Source organism: Microchirus variegatus (genome assembly GCF_963457635.1).
Source record: "Microchirus variegatus genome assembly, chromosome: 4".
NCBI classification, from domain to species: Eukaryota; Metazoa; Chordata; class Actinopteri; order Pleuronectiformes; family Soleidae; genus Microchirus; species Microchirus variegatus.
Window position 1 is genome coordinate 9,425,500 of NC_139805.1, and position 16,311 is coordinate 9,441,810.

General features: G+C 40.5%; 1 protein-coding gene across 1 annotated transcript in view; it reads left to right on the plus strand.

Annotated features, from left to right (window-relative positions):
* Positions 1 to 16,311, plus strand: part of dennd1b (DENN/MADD domain containing 1B) — a 100,631-nt gene that overhangs the window by 69,096 nt on the left and 15,224 nt on the right. The window contains exons 14-15 of the mRNA XM_083887520.1: positions 7,733 to 7,858; positions 10,817 to 10,918. Coding sequence (XP_083743646.1) covers positions 7,733 to 7,858; positions 10,817 to 10,918 — 228 coding nt within the window. The remainder of the gene's footprint in view (positions 1 to 7,732; positions 7,859 to 10,816; positions 10,919 to 16,311) is intronic.

The following is a 16,311-nucleotide window of genomic DNA, read 5'->3' on the forward strand; positions in this document are numbered from 1 at the left end:
CTCTCTCCGTCTACTACGTACCGCCAGCCTGGACGTTTCTTCCACCCGCTGTTTGCTGCCTTGCCTGTGTGCTTGTCTGGCTACAGTACCTTCGTCTCACTTCCTGCCTGCTTGCTTTTCTGTACCCGGGGACTCAAGTCCTAAATTAAACTGCAAACTGAGTTTGTCATAAAAAGGAGTCGGGGCTTTTGAAAAGCGACAGAAGCAGATAGAAAAAAGCCTTTGTCTTTGCCGTGTGATAAATTAAGTGGCAGGCTCAGAGCCTTTTTTTTTTTCCTTTGATCCCAGACTCACCATTTTTCCTGACTAATGACAGAACATAGCCCGCATATCATGTCAAATTATACAACCTGAAACAGGAGCTTTGCTGGCGTTAATGTATTTATCATAACAAATTGTTATTGTTGTTGTTTTCTATTCCCTTTCACTTTTTCTGCCCGTCTCCTCTTATCTTTTCACCAGGGCGAGTAGATTAATAACGAAGTGTGCAGGTACTAATTGAGTGGAATTCCAGGTCCCTTGTTAGTTTGCTTGTTAGTGATAGGGACATGCCACATAGCATTTGATGTTGGTGTTTACACACACACAGCAATGTTTGAGGCATTGTGCAGTTTGTCAGAACGAGGCCTGAAATTTTGATTAATGCTTAGCAATTCTCTGGCTGAGCTCGACAGCAATACGCTGCTTCAGAGCTCATACAAAAGCCCTTTTCATTCCCCTCTAATTCACACTGTAACACTGGCTACTTCACAGGTTTTTTTCAGTGTGAAACTGAATCCCTAAGATTTAAATAGTAATGATTATTATCTCTTTAAAAAGTCCAGCATCCCTTTGTTTGAATATATGAAGCTTGTAACGGATTAAAAGGTAAAGGCCACAGGCTTTTCTTTTTGTATTTCAAGTCTAACTTAGAGGAGAGACAAAGCACTCTGCTGGTGATTTAAGCAAACCTCACCAAACGCGTCTAATTATGGCGATGCAGACTGTGAGCACATGTGGACTCCATTACAGCGCTCGGCTGACCAGTGGCCAGGCTTTTAGCAGGTTCAGAGTTCACAGTTGTCCCGAATTAGCCGCCCTCTTCCAGACAGGACCCCTACACCGGCTCCGCTTGTGCCCGCCCCTTAATGGTCTTCTCCCACATTTTCACACATAATATTTTAGATTTATTGACTATTACAAATGCTACCATGCCTGTAGTGGTTCCGTTTAGCAGGAAAAGAGGAAGGATGTGAGAAAGGGTGTAATTGGTAATGGATCAAAAAAGGATGCATCAGTCCTGTGAGAATAACACACGTTTTATTGTTTTGTTCATTTGCATTGTTTTATATTGGAAGAGTCATATCAATCAGGGGTCCAGCATTAGCTTTTGGTTTAGATTTAACAATAATAAAATGAATGACTTCTATATCTTTCATTTTCTTATTTATTTCCCCTCTTTTATCTTTTTAGCCACAACACGCACAGTGTCTAAACATTTTCTTCAGTAGTTTCAATTTTTTTTCCGCATTTTTAATATGGAGATCAAGGAAGTTTTTTCTGTTCCTTTATTTGTGTTTATGAACATTGTGATATTATTAGAGAAATATTGAGAACATGCTCAATACTTTTTTCCCCCCATTAATAAATCATATTAATCTCATAGAGACTGTGCTTGTGTCAGTAAAATCAATGTGTTGACAAGCATGCTGAAATGAAATAGTCAATAAAAAACAGCTGTAGTTTTTCCCTGGAAGATCAAGGTATTTTTGTCTCTCTTTTTTTTTTTAGATGCACAGTTCCTCTTCCGCATTGATATTGTGCTGATAAAGTTATAATTGGCTTTTCGTTGGTGGAGCTGTTTACTCCACTAGTCATTAAAAGTAACCAAGAATAGCAAATTAGGAGTCTTAATTCCGAAAACAAACAGTGTGTGACTGAATCAGATTTGTATTTGATCCCAGCAATTGATCTCAAACCATTGACGGAAGAGCGGAGGAATTTTTTTTCATGTATTATTCTTTCTGTGCCACATATTCAAGTTGAGGTGCTACAATGCAGCTTACATCTTTATTTTCAGATGCTCTTTTCACATCACAGCCTAATTCCTTCTATTCTCCTCCTCTCTGCCGCTCGCTACTTTGCTGACACCATGTACCCATACATTCCAAGCCTTCATACATTTGATCATTTGTATTCCCAATCAAGGGGGAAATTTACAGCATACACTCCTACTTCCTGTATTTCAAGCCTGCATTTGGAGGTTTACAAATGAATGAGGGGGTTGAGGTTGTGTCTGCGAGACTCTCCTGAGATCACCTGGCACACTTAATCAAACATCGCGGCTTTAATTTGGTGTTCACTTTCCGACGCTCCAGGAAAACAACATCTACATCACCATCTACAACGGAGTGCAGCCGTCAGCAACAACACACACACACACACACACACACACACGTGCACACATGCACGCACATCGCCTCTTTATCAGGCATGTTCATCAATGACACTCAGATGTAGTTCAGGAGTAAACTTTTGCTACTCACAGATTTTCGGTTTGTCCACCAGATTCCCCCCATTTTTTTTTTTTTTTAAGTTTACACTCACACACAGCGTCTTCCTTGAGTAGCAGAGCCTTCCACAGTAAAGCCCCTCACATGCTGCACTAAACTAGATGGTAGCTCACTGCTGGGAATGCTGTTGCTCCACCTCAGTTACATACTGTTCTTTACCACAAACAGTCTCGCTGCTACAACATATATCAACACGCTCCAAGCAAAGGAGTCTGACTTTGTTGCTGTGTCGAGTCTGAACTTAACCAACTGCAAATGTGTAGACCTGCTCATTTGAATCATGATTTGACAGGTCACAGTTGTTTGAAAAACGGTGCTGAACTGTTCATATACCGACGCCGCAGTGTTAGCAGCCGTTCATTTGTGCATGTGGAGTTAAAAAGCTGCACTTCATTTTCACGTCGCCGTTCTGCCGGCAGTTCAGTCTGGATTAAAAGTCAAAAAGGGAGAGCGGCATCACCCACTGCGTTAGTTATTGAAGTGAGAGATGACATTTAGCTGTAGTTAATTATGTATGCAAAACTCAGCCACTATAAGAGGTCAGCTTGACAAAGTAACCTCACACCGGGGAGAATCTCATGGCAGTGGGGTAGCCCTATTAAAATACACACACATAGACTCTCTCTCTCCTTTGCTTTCTCACTCTCCTTTTTTTTTTCTTTTCGCCCGACTAATGCATTGTATGTGCTTAACAGCAGATCAGCGTACTGTATGTTTAAGAATTATATTATGTCGCATTATGTGCTCTCGCACTATTATCTCTCTGTGTTTTTCCGAGTCCTTCCCTCCATTTTTACACAGTTATTTTGTCCCACCACTTTAATAAATAAATATTCCCTGAAGTTATTTTTTTTACTCTCCTACCTCGGGCTTTTAGCTGCTAATATTGTGTGGTTAATATTTGAAGATTGGTGGTAAACTCCACACCGTTGACTTTTAGTAATATTCCCTTAGTTGTGCAATTATAGTGTAAGATGGAAAAATTAATTATTTCTTTTTTTATTATTATTTAAATTGAATGAATTAATATTTTTTTTTTCAATTCTAAATTACATGCTCCTTGCTTATATATAAATATGTGCAAGGGTGAGAATATATGCCGGTTTTCTGTGTGTCTTTGTTCCAATTTGTGTGTGCGTTTGTGTGTACGTTTTCGTGTGTGTGTGTGTGTGTGTGTGTGTACAGTTCAGACTGCAGCACATCAAAAGAAAGTGGGAGATTTTCATAACTGTTTTTTTTTCTTTGTAGTTCTTTAATTGCGTCCCTATGGCTTTCTTTCCCTGGACAGATTCTTAAACAAAACATTCTTTTTTGTGAGAAGAAAACCCAACTTTTTATTTATTTATCTATTTAACAACAGACAAGTGTCAGGGTCATTATTTGGAAGGGTATTTTTTGGTGAAGGTTTTTGTAGGAAATTCTAAATATATACTTGTGTATAACTTTTCTTTCACTTACAGATTTTTTCAGTTAATTGATAGTAAATATAGTATTGTCAGCCCAGCTCCTTTTTTCCCTGTTTCTTATTGTGTTTGTATGATTTGACCCAGAGTTAATTGTCAGTAGTGACCAAGCATCGTGTGTTGTTTAGTTTTAATAGTATCATTATTTTTTTCATGCGCCACATGATGTGTTATTATATTGTCAGTTTGAGTTTTATAGTTGTGTAGAAGCAGCTGTAAGCTACACTTCCTCTTACAAAGACAATGAGACTTGTTTGTGGTTTGCCAGCCTTACTTTTTTGTCCCTACTTACTATGCATTCAGCTATTAACTAGGGGTGAACAATCAATAATTTTCAAGAAAGCAATAAACAAATCACACAAGTATAGCAGTTGATATTTTGATGCTGTCTTATGTGGTAATTTCCCGCATTGTTTTCACAATGCAATATACGATATAGCAGTTCAGTCCTAGTAAAAGACTTTATGTGGTATAAATTGTACTATATACCTGCTCATTCTGCACATGAGAATGACATGACGTGTGAGATAGACGGTACCAACACATGAAAGCAGCATGTGTGCTGCACACATGCACACATGCACGGACCCAGACACATTCACACAGATGCCTGGTGTCACCTACAGTGGTGTCATCCCTTACAGTCAGGCAGGGATCATCATCGCACCTGCTAATTACCATCTCCAGCTGGAGAGTTAAATGGAGATCTGTTCTATGTCTGACCTTTGAACCCGTGCTCTTTATGTGACGCACTTCAAACCCTGTTTTGGGCTGACTGGGCTGGGCCTTAATGAGGCCCCATGTCTGCCCTCTGTGGGTTGTGCGCTTTGGATGCCCCGCTTTCATCGTCGACCATCTTCCCTTGATGTAAATTGAAAAGATCACAGCTATGGGGAGAAGACCTGTACTGGAAAGGCCTCTCTGCATAGATTATGAATATCATAACTCAACAGTTTTTTTTTCTCCATCTCCCACAACCACGCACTCCTCTCTCTCTCTCTCTCTCTCTCTCCTCCTGCCACCCCTTCCCTGTACAATGCTATAGTTCTAATTGGACCCAGTGGGGGACTTTCTGCCTTTGATCTCATCACCGCCACTGTGACTTTACACTAAAAAATGTCACTGCCAAATAGGGTTATCACCTGTAGAGCTTGGCCTTCCTCTGATGCCTGCACGCATCTCGTTAGCTTCACTCAAACTGTAGAAGTTAATTAGTTTGACGGCGCTATTACCGCAGAGGCATACCTGATGATTGTGGCGTAGGCGCCATATTCAAACTCCAGTTGCAAGAAGCACACGTTTATTTTTTTTTTGAGTCAGAAATGTGAGAGTGGAGTGTGTGATCTGCTTTTCCATTAGCACAATGCTATCCTGCTATTTTGTCATGCACTGGTGCGTTTTATTTGCTCTACGTGACAAATGAACTAATCACCAACTGTCTATTGTCTGGAGAAGTACATTTTTCATCGTGTTTAATTTCACTTGTGAATCCGACTTCAGACTTATCACTTTATCACCCATTTTTCTCACACACTCGGAAGCAAAACACAAGTGATTGTGTACCCACCTCATTAAAAAGCGTCTGCCACTGCAGTGCTCTCGCCCGTTCAAAGCCGCTGCTGTACAGAACTGTGTGTGCAGAGTAAACTCCACTATCCCGTCTTGTGTGACAGTCTTTGGGGTATGCCTCCTCCTCGCAGACTGACATTGTGTTCGCTTTGATTTTCCCCCCGAAAAAGACAAGTTAATGATTTGCAAGGATGAAAAAAAAAAAAATGTGAAAATGCACATAAACATGAAATATTAATTCCAGAAAGGGCCTTACATCAACATAAAAGCATTTAGCACAATGACTGAATATGGATATGACACTTGTTAATTTAACCGTGATAAACTTTCTATTTGATGCCTGGGAGCATTTGCAATGGCACCACAGGGACGTTGTGGAGAGTGAGAAAGCCCAGGGGAGAGGAATAGATGCTGTTCATTTTGTCTTTGTCCCAGTTAAAGACTGCCACTCTCTCAGTCACTCCTCCTCTCCCCTCTGTTTATTTCTGCCTGTCCTTTATATGAGCTGTGCTAATGCTTCTCCTCCCTGAAGTTTACCAGACAGGCCAACTGCAGTCGCTGACTGGGATATCCTTCCAGCGTTGCATCTTAATGCAGTGATCCATTTGGCCTCTGTTTGAAAGTGACCAGCATTTTATCACACTGAAGAGTAACTGCAGACTGTTAATGACGTACTTAACATCTCCCCACAAATATCCCAACACCACAGACGGCATTGGAAATAAATAAATATATTTTCTGTGTCGCTTTTTCGGAGTGAACAAGTCAGTCAGGAATAACAGGAATTAATATATGACACATACACTAATTATAGAACCACCAGCACATACACACACCAGTAAAGTTGCATGGTATTAGGAGGCAAATGAATGAGCTGGTGAAATATGCAGTGTAGTGTTAAATCACATATACAGACTTTTCATCAGAAATGTTAATTTACTTTGTTCCTGGTTGTTTTCATGTGAACTCCGTCTGCTCTGGTTGTGGCAGATTAAAGTAGGAAGGCAGAACATCATCATCTGTTAAAAAAAAAAAAAAAAGCTGGTTAATTTGCACTGTTGTTGTGCTCATGAACAAGTCAACGAAACACTGTGGGCACCATTCTTTTCAGTTCTATGTAGATTCAACTTGATTTTTTGTATTTTGTATCACAATTTTTAGCCTTTAGTTAGTCTGTGTTAAAGAGTACACAACACAACAATGTAAAGTTAGGAGGAGGAATTACATTTAATGTGTTTTTCTGTAATTGACTCTGTAAGCTGTACAAACCCACAGGTGTTCTTTTTTTTTTTTTTTTAAAGTCATGATTCAAACCCATGCAACTGCTAACAGCCCACACCTAACTACATTACAATAATATAGACCTCCTATGCAACCCAATCATGCTTTTGTGTGAAGCTGGCACAGCCCACACAGAGAGTGGCAGTCCCTCGCTATCTCTGCCTCCTCCTCACTCTGCCACAACACAGTCACACTACTGCTGAGCAGGTGAGGAGAGCCTCTTGACAACTTCCTTCCCAGACTCCCCAGGGCCCGGTGGACAGGGTGAATCTTTTGTCATCCTGAAACAAGCTCGGGCCTGCTGCTTCTCCACTCTCGCCTGGAGTCCTGGAGACAGAGCCAGGAGAGAGGAAAATAATTAAAGACATTTTATGTCAAGAGTCCCTTTCTAGAGGGAGTCCAAGAGAACCAACAGGGGAGGGGAAAACAAGAGCACTGGAAAGAAAGAGGAGGGGAGTCAGGAATGGAGGCAGAAGCGAAAATGCAAGAGGGTGATGGGTGGCAAAGCGGGGGTGGCAGCTTGGAGAGAGAGGGTGATCGTGGAAGAGTGAGGATGTGAGTTTCCATTTCCTCTCCGCCGTCCCCTCCCTCTTGCCACCCCCCGTCCTCTGCTCAATTAGCAAAGCAGCAGGTGCTCCCAGCAGCACAACAGATAAGCTCGGAGGAAAGGCTGGAGCTTTTCCTTTCCTTTTCTTTCCTTTTTTAAGATGACCTGCAAATGTGATACTTCACACCCAGAATGGGCTAGCTGTTTTCTCCACCAATTTCAGAGGTGATAATTTAACTTTTACCTCTCTACCCCACCACCCACCACTCCCCCAACCCCAATCCCGCTGTCTCTCTTTTCCCTCTTTATGTTTTCACCAGATGTCCTCACTGAAGAGCAAGCTGAAGAAGCAGTCGACAGCGACAGGAAGTGGTGTGGCGAGGGCCTTCCTGAGAGCGCAGGCCGCTCTGTTCGGATCCTACCGCGACGCCCTCCGATATAAACCTGTAAGGATCCAGTGTTATTAATTGCTACAGTGATCTTAAGTGCTCATATACACTTTTACCATCAGAACCACCAGAGCTGTTCACCAACATCACATTTACCCATCACTCTAATTATATAACAACAGTTATGGATTCTCTCTCCAATCTGCATTTTGAGTCTACACAGCAGTGCACTGTTATCAGTCATGGATATTTGCTCCTGAGAATATGAAGCCTATAGTTGTGATATCAGTTTGGGTAAACTAATTCAGTTATCAGCGGCATCTGGTGGGACTGGGCCAGTTTTGACTGAAGGTAAAAGGTGTATTTTCAGTCAGAGCACAGAGCAAAGGTGGGCCTGTCTGAGGCAGTAAAATGTCAGAGGAACTGAAAAGAGTCAGGACGTTCCCTTTGAAGATCCCTTTTAGCCACCTTTGGTGTTTTACTCTCCTTTACTAAGCCCTCCTAACATTTCTTTTCTATATCTTTTCTGCTTATCAAGTCTGAGTCAGAACAAAGCAAACTACAGCATGTCCTGTTTGTCGAATAGCGAGCTCTTTGTTCCTTTGGCTTTGAGATTAATTGGACTTTGTGGACTACTGGAGTCAAGATGCTACATTATTGATGCTGTCTCTTTTTTGCTCTATACAGACAGTATACGAACAAGCTGCCTCCCCTTTGACACAAGCACCAAGAGTTGGTGTGTGTGTATGTTTTTGTGTGTGAGAGCAACATGCAATAAATTCTGAGTTCACTCACGCTCACTCCGTGTTTTATTTGAGATGGTACCAGGATAAAAGCCTTGGAGTTTACATACATGCGCGCCGCACATCAACACGCATGAACTGCGTTGATGAAGATACTGATGATGCTGCCTGTGCGCTGATATTTGTGGAATATCACTTCACACATCGCTCCGAGCTGAGGATAAGATCTTCCTAGGCAGAGCGCTGCGGTTCACAGGCCCATATGCCTCGACAGAAGGAGGGGTGTGGATGCTTGGTGGGAGTCTTGCTGAGCTGTAAATGAAACAATACTAGAAAAATGATAATGACTTGAAAAGCAATCAGCTGATTAGAACAGCATTTCTGAGGTCATCAATCTCATCTCATGTCAAAGCTCCCCCTGATACTTCTCACCAGCTCAGAGCAGCACATGCATCTGGCTGATGAACCTGAAATAGCGTTTCAAATTAAATTTCACCACCATTGATGAAGCTAAGTTGGGAAGTTGGGTGGGCAAATCCCACGCCTGTGTGCTCAGTATGTATTGAGGACAGAATTAGCCAAAGTTTTACTCAAGTAGACACATAGCCGTTCATATCATCCAACCAGCTGTGCAAACTTTGCATGGGGGCGGTCCACGTGGGTTCCAAAAGTAGTGAAGACGATTTTTGGCACATTTTCATGTACATTTGTGCCAGTTAATGTGATGATTCAGCATTATCTGCAGTTATTCAGTGTGTATCGAGCATAAATTATGTTGTGATTTGAAGTTTGTTTTTAAACAAAGTTTGTTACGATACAACTTTTTTGTGTCCAATACGATATCGCAAACTTGTTTATCTACCGATATCAGTCCGATACAGTCATTTTGGATCATTTATGAGCCCAAACATGACTCAGCTAAAATGCTTTTGGTCATTTTTATTTACATTTTCACAGTCTGTCCATATTGAAGCATGCGATACATATGACTTTTTGGATGGGATTTTACATTTGTATCTGTCCAACACATTGACTAGTGTCAGACCAATACAGATCCCATCCCTACTAACTCACACCCATGCAATAGTCTAAACCGTTACATGTTTCAGTAAATTTTAAATTAAGAGTTAAGACAGTAGATTTTCTCATATTATTCTTCAGTAGGTTGTTGATGATGTGCACAGTGAGGCTTTAATCAAAGGTTGTATTCATGATCAGTCATTAGTTGTAAAAAAAATGGCAGAAAACGTGTTCCCAAATATTAAAATTACCTCCTCAAACATGTGGTCAACAAATTAACGATGCTAGGTTTACTTAAAGAATTACATTTAAGGAGCTGAAATTTTTGAAAAAATATGTTGGTCTCATTGTGTTTACTGCAGTTTGGACAGAGGCTGCAGTAGCCTGATTAAAGGAATAACATGGCTACTTTCTACTGGGCTTTTGCGTGTGAATATGCTTCAAAAACTTTTAGTGGAACAGTGCTCCTGTGATGTAATTTGGGCCACTGGTATCATCCCCTTTAAAATGGGGTTAGTCTCCAGAGTTGTTGCATTGTTTTTATGTGCCACACTGAGCTCATAGCCTGGAACAGACAAAGCACATTGTTTTACAGCTGAAGAATTTAGAGCGCAGTTGAAATATGTGAGAATTATGTTAATTAGGAGAAAACATGAATTGGAAATGACCGTGGGGCTGTGTGTGTTTGGCCCGCAGTGCTTCTGTTGTCATCCTGCGTGTCTGTAGCTCACAGGCCAAGAGACATGATGTAAGAAATAGTAATAATGTGATCATGTGTTAGTGTGCAGTCCTGGGGAGTTTACTGGGACACCATCTTCTGGTCCGCGGGAGAAATTGTTTCTTCTTGGGGAACTAGTTCATAAGTGACTGTTTTCTTTTCTTTTTTTTTCGTCCTCTTCCATATTCCTTTCATTTTCCTTCCTGTCTCTGTTTTACTCATCTTCTCTTTCAGGCTCAGTTAGGCTCACTAATGAAGAAATCAGTTGAAATTCTTTGTAGGAGGAGCGTTTTTAAAATGCATGATGAAAACAGACATGATTTAAGTGTCTTGGTGCTACTGTATGAATTATATTATACGCCACACTGTTTCCTTCCGACCCCCTCCCTTTCAAGGCGGCACACGTATCTGCCTTCCTTCCTGTGGCTCATGTAAACATGGTGGAACAACAGATTGATACAAAGAACAGTGAGTAATAATGAATTAGAAATATTGATGTATTTTAATTTTGATGTCTCCCTGGACTCTTCTCAGGGGGAGCCAATCACATTCTGTGAAGAGAGCTTTGTGAGCCATCGCTCAAGCACCATGAGAAGCTTCCTGTCCATGGCTGTCAACCTGCAGCTCTTTAAACAGGTATAAACACCCCCACCCCTCCTCTTGGTGTTTGTGGATGTTTGTGCATGTATTAATATTTCTTACCACGTTGGGAACTTTTCTGGCATAAACACTGACCTGACGCCCTCATGGAGAACAAAACCTGGTTGTTAAGGGCTAAGATTTGAATTGTGGTTAGGTATAGCCAGCATTAACTTCTTGCTGTAACCTATAAAATCTTATCTGATGAAAAGTGGAACATCCAGGGTATATATTTGACTTTATGTCCAAAACAGGCCTATCACTCATTTACTCATCATAATTATATACTATAAGCATATGCTGTCACTTATGTGGGTACAGTATGTTGGCATTGGTGCACTGCTCTGTCATTTCAGCTTCAGACGAGCACAAAGAGAGAAAGGTGAATGATAGAAAAACAGTGCTTATATGACAGGCTACTCTGTCCTCTCCCATCAATGTCACCTTATTTTCAAGCTGTTTATTTATTTTTAAGGGTAAAAGCCTTCATTTTTATCGGTAAAAATGTCTCTCAGCGCTATGGTGCTCAGCAAACTGTCAACAGGGTAAAGTTAGCATTTAGTATCTTGACAGCACAGTTGTTGAGAGTGAGGGGAAAAATGGAGAGGAGAGAGAGGGCGAGAGAGAGGCCTGGGATTAGAAATGGTTATTGACCCCGCAAATGTTTACTGTGGTTATCTCTCAGCGCTCGTTTTAATGTCTCTCTGTTTGTACAATTGGCTCTAATGTACAAACAAAACCATAGGTCAGGCCTTTTAGAAATGCTTTTATCATGCTTGTTTTCTGTCTTCTGTATGTACACATCTGTACAAGCAAGCTCTCACAGGTGTGTGTGTGTGTGTGTGTGTGCATGCATTCATACATGTTTACATGTCATGTTTATTTCTAAATACATTTTGGCTGCTGCTTTGTTTTTCTGAATGCAGGTACTGTAGATTTTTGTTTGAGGCTTAAATTGATGACGTGACTCATTGTCCTCACAGGGGTTGTTTAGATATTATTTATGTTGCTCACATAAATCCTCCATTTACAGCACACAGTGACAGTATGAGGCCCTGTCTTCCGTATGAGGACCAGTGTGAAATCCCTATAGCATGAACATTAATCAATTATAAGGTGAAGTTAGGGTAAGGTTAGATTGTATACGTGCAGCTGTGAGTGTGAGTGTGCTAGTGTACTTAAAACAGGTCGAGTAGTCCTCATGGAGTCTAAATAAATCCTGATTTAAGATTAAAGTTAAGATTTTGGTTAAGGTCCGGCATTAACTAGCTATTATTAAGAATAGGGGTAACACGTTGGTTAGGCTGTCAAAATGAATAGATGTCAATGCAGTGTCCTAAGATCAATAGCTGTGCAAAGTGTGTGTGTGTGTGTGTGTGCGTGTGTGCGCGTGTGTGTGCGCGTGCGAGTGTGTGTGTGCGTGTGTGTGTGTGAGAGAGAGAGAGAAAGACAAAGATGAAGTGAGCAGGTATCCTTTATTTATGTGTGGTTACACGAGTTTCCCTTAAAATCACTCATGTATACTTAATATGTTTTTCCTCCAAAACCCTTCAGCAATACTAAACTTAGCTGAGGCAGAGCTGAGTGCGAGAGACACCTCTGGCTCCGGAGAAAATTTCCTCTCACCCCTTGAATTTTTCTTTGTGCTCTCTGACCTGTGATAGTAGTGTGATTTACCCCTGAGAGTTACGGCACAGCGGCCCTCAATCAGCCTTTTGTTTTTCTGGACACTCTGCCCCATCTATAATTTTCCCAGGCAGAGCTGATAGCGAGCATCAGTTCAAAGTGTCCTCCCCGGTTGGCTCCTGCCTCAGCGGTAGCATTGGGAAACAGGCCCTTATCTTCTTCTCCTCCTCTCCAGCACGGGGGATGGGGTGAGCTTATCTCCTCCATTCCTCTTTTGACTTAAGTGAGGGAGGCCAGCAGTCCGCCGCCCGAGCTCTGCTCTGACCATGACCCATACTCATTCACAAACACACAAACAATACTCAACTTTCCCTGCCACACACATACACACACACTCTCATACACAGATATTTTTATATACATAAGTACATCCTTAGGGACTGAAGGTTTTGTCTTGTTATTGATTGTTTTTATACCCTTTGTCTTAATTTGCACCCATAATGCAATATAATCCCTTCAATGTCAGTAAATTGCACATAATTTGTAATTTGGCAGCATAAAAAAAATTATAAATTTACAATTTTATTCCAAAAACTATTATAAAAAGTTTAAAGTATCCATTTTGACGCCATTCAGCTGTTTTGTTTGTTTGTCTACTGTTTGTCTTATTTTCCTGCTGAAGTGAACAATCATTTTCCCCAATGGGATTGTTAACACGGGGGAACCTAAATGTGTCATGCTGTGAAAAATCAGGTTGTGTTACTCAATTAGCACTGAGACAAACAATGTATCTAATGTATATGTATATGTATATGTATATGTATATATACATATATCGTTTATTAAGTTTTACAAAGGACAAGATTGTTTTCACTGCCGGGCTAAATGTCAGAAATAGCAGATCATATCCAAACTGAAATCAAACTTGTATACCATGACGTGCTGTACATCACGCACACATGCGGAAGCACACACACGTCTAATTCAGAGGTGTTACCTGGGTTTAAGGTGTTATCATCACAGGAGGAAGTTTTATCTAGTTATCTTGTAGGTTTTTTTCTTTCTTCCCCCTATAAAGCGGCACGTAATGCTTCATGATCAGCCAAGTAAAAGACAGAGAGACTATTGTGCTGTCACATGACACCCCATAATAACTTTTTATTCTCCAATTAAAAGTTATTATTATAATAACACAACATTATTTACTGTAAGTTGAACTGGATCACAGCTGCTAAATTACAAAAATGGAATTGTGTTTGAAGAAAAACATAGAATATAGAACATTTAATTAAGCAGATGAGTAGGAGTTATTTACCACTTATGTACCGAAAGCAAAAACTAGATTTTCTCTTGAGTTTGAAGGAAATATACTGTATATAATATACTGAACTATACATACATGTTACCTGTAATGTCACATTTTCCTCACAAACAGCCCATCACTGTCTTAAACAGATCATCCTCAAGAATGTTGAGGGAAAACCTGTCATTAACCTTCTCCCTGTCAACCATCCTCGGCTCCTATAGCACACATACACTGCATACTGTGCTGCCAGTGACTGAGTCAATGAACTCTGTTCCTTATACTGAGCCGTGCAGTGTTTTATCGAGTGTGCAGGGGGTTGGAAAATGTCCTGCCAGGAGCCTGCATTGACAATCAATCAATAATTACCCATTGTTGATTCAAATTACCCCTTTTTTTCAGAAACAAATAGGAATAATTTGATTTAAAAAATACTAATAATTTGATTGTGTAGTGGCTCTATCCGCCCAGCGTATATAAGAATCTATATATGTACTCGTTCCAACAGTAGGAGATCACCAGAAATAACGCTTACAAGTGTGGTTGCTCAGAGTTCTGCATCTGCATTTTAAAGAGGTTTTTTGTTTAGGATTAACTCTGTTAGTTTTTGCAAAAATGTGGATATTCATCCTCTACTAACTAGCAAAAAAGCAGGCAAACTGTAAACCCAAACCGAGCCTTCAAAACTTCCTGACTTGTGCTTCATCCCTCAGTATATGGGATACATTTTCACAAATATTTCATAAAGGTTCCCCCCTATAGTGTGTATCTCCACATTAACCCCTGTCACTTCTTTACCCCAACCTCTGGCTGCAAAGTTCCACAGTTTAAATAATGCTTGAATACTGTAAGCACGGTGTGAATGTGTAATTATGCTGGTAGCCTGATGGGATAACTCTCCCTTTCTGCTGTTTGCAACTGCAGCAGCAGGAAACAAGGTGTCATGTCGACAGTTCACATGAACTGTATGCTCAATTTTTACACAAGTAGTTTGACTTGAGTTTCTTTGGTAAGATAAAATATAATTAAAGCAAAACGTCATGTTTTTTTCTACACATCACAATGAGTCTTTTGTGGACGGAGACGCAACAGAATTTCCTTGTTTCTCTCAGATTTTTTTTTATTTTCTGTTTTTGTGTGTTACCCTCAGAGAAAAGAAAAGATGCCCTTGTTTTTCGACATGCGTTTGTGTTCATGCATGCGCTCATGTGTTGGTGTTCGTTTGCTTGTGTGTGTGTGTGGTGATCACAGTCTGCCATTGTTGAGTACTGTCTAATTAAAGCCCACGGTGAGACAGGTAATGTGGCTGTGGCGTGCGGAGGGAGACGAGGTGGGGGTTGGTGTGGCGAGGTGATGATTTGGGTTGATTATCTTCACTAATTGGGCCAGACGAGCAGCAGAGCAGTGGTCGGATCCTGCAGTCTCACCTCTCATTAAAATGATCTAATGATGAGTTTTTCCGGCTCTTCTGACCAGAGGAGCCACACGGCTGTGTCGGTCACTAGTTAGCAGGTCGTCCCTGCGGACATGCGCCCTACAACAGTCTCCACTGTTGTTACATGTGGAACACACTTGCAGGGGGGTGAGTGTATGATTGCTAGTGTTAAAACATAATCTAACAATATGCCTCTTTTTTTTATTATTATTCTTAAGAAGACAAAAGAGTGCATGAAAGGTAGGAGGTAGTCATTTGTAATTAATGCACTCTTCAGTCAGAATAAATGTCACCTTTAATGACACTACTGGTGTTTTTTGTTGCTTTTCCCTCCCTCCTGTAAACAAGAAAAGCCCCATTAGTGTATATGTAGGTTCAAGGCAAAAAAAGAAAAAAAGATTTAGGCAAAAAACACTCACACATAGACATGAGCTCATAGAAAGTTTTTTTCTTTTTTTTGTGAAACCTTTACTTTGCAGATAAAGAAAATACTGATGGTGTTTGTTTTTTAACACCACAAACTTTAAAATATCAGTCCAAGAATAACAGTGGTGTGTTATCTCCATAATATAACACATTGTACGGGTCACTACATCAGTGTGCTTGGATTTATAGATAATCAAAAACTGAGTGATTCTACAGTCACAGAATTGTTTTGAAGAAATCCAAACATTTATTTCATTATCAGAAGAAAACAGTATAGATATATATTTCATCTTTGTGGCATTTTGGTGAAAAGACACTAGAGGAAAAGTGTTTTTTTTCACGTTTGTATAATTGATATAATTTAGTTTTTCCCCTGCATTTATTCGGTGATGGCCCGTAAACTTAATTTTTGTCATGTTTGATGTTATTCTACTGTGTTTGTGCAATGTTTGCTCATACTCGTGCATTTGTTTCTGTGGTCATGAAATCTGTCTTGACTGTCGGGTCCATATTTATGAGATGGCGTTTTATGCACTCCATGCTACAGAGGGAGGAAATGAAACTTCCTCATGTCTCAGACAGTGTGCAGCATGTAGTCTG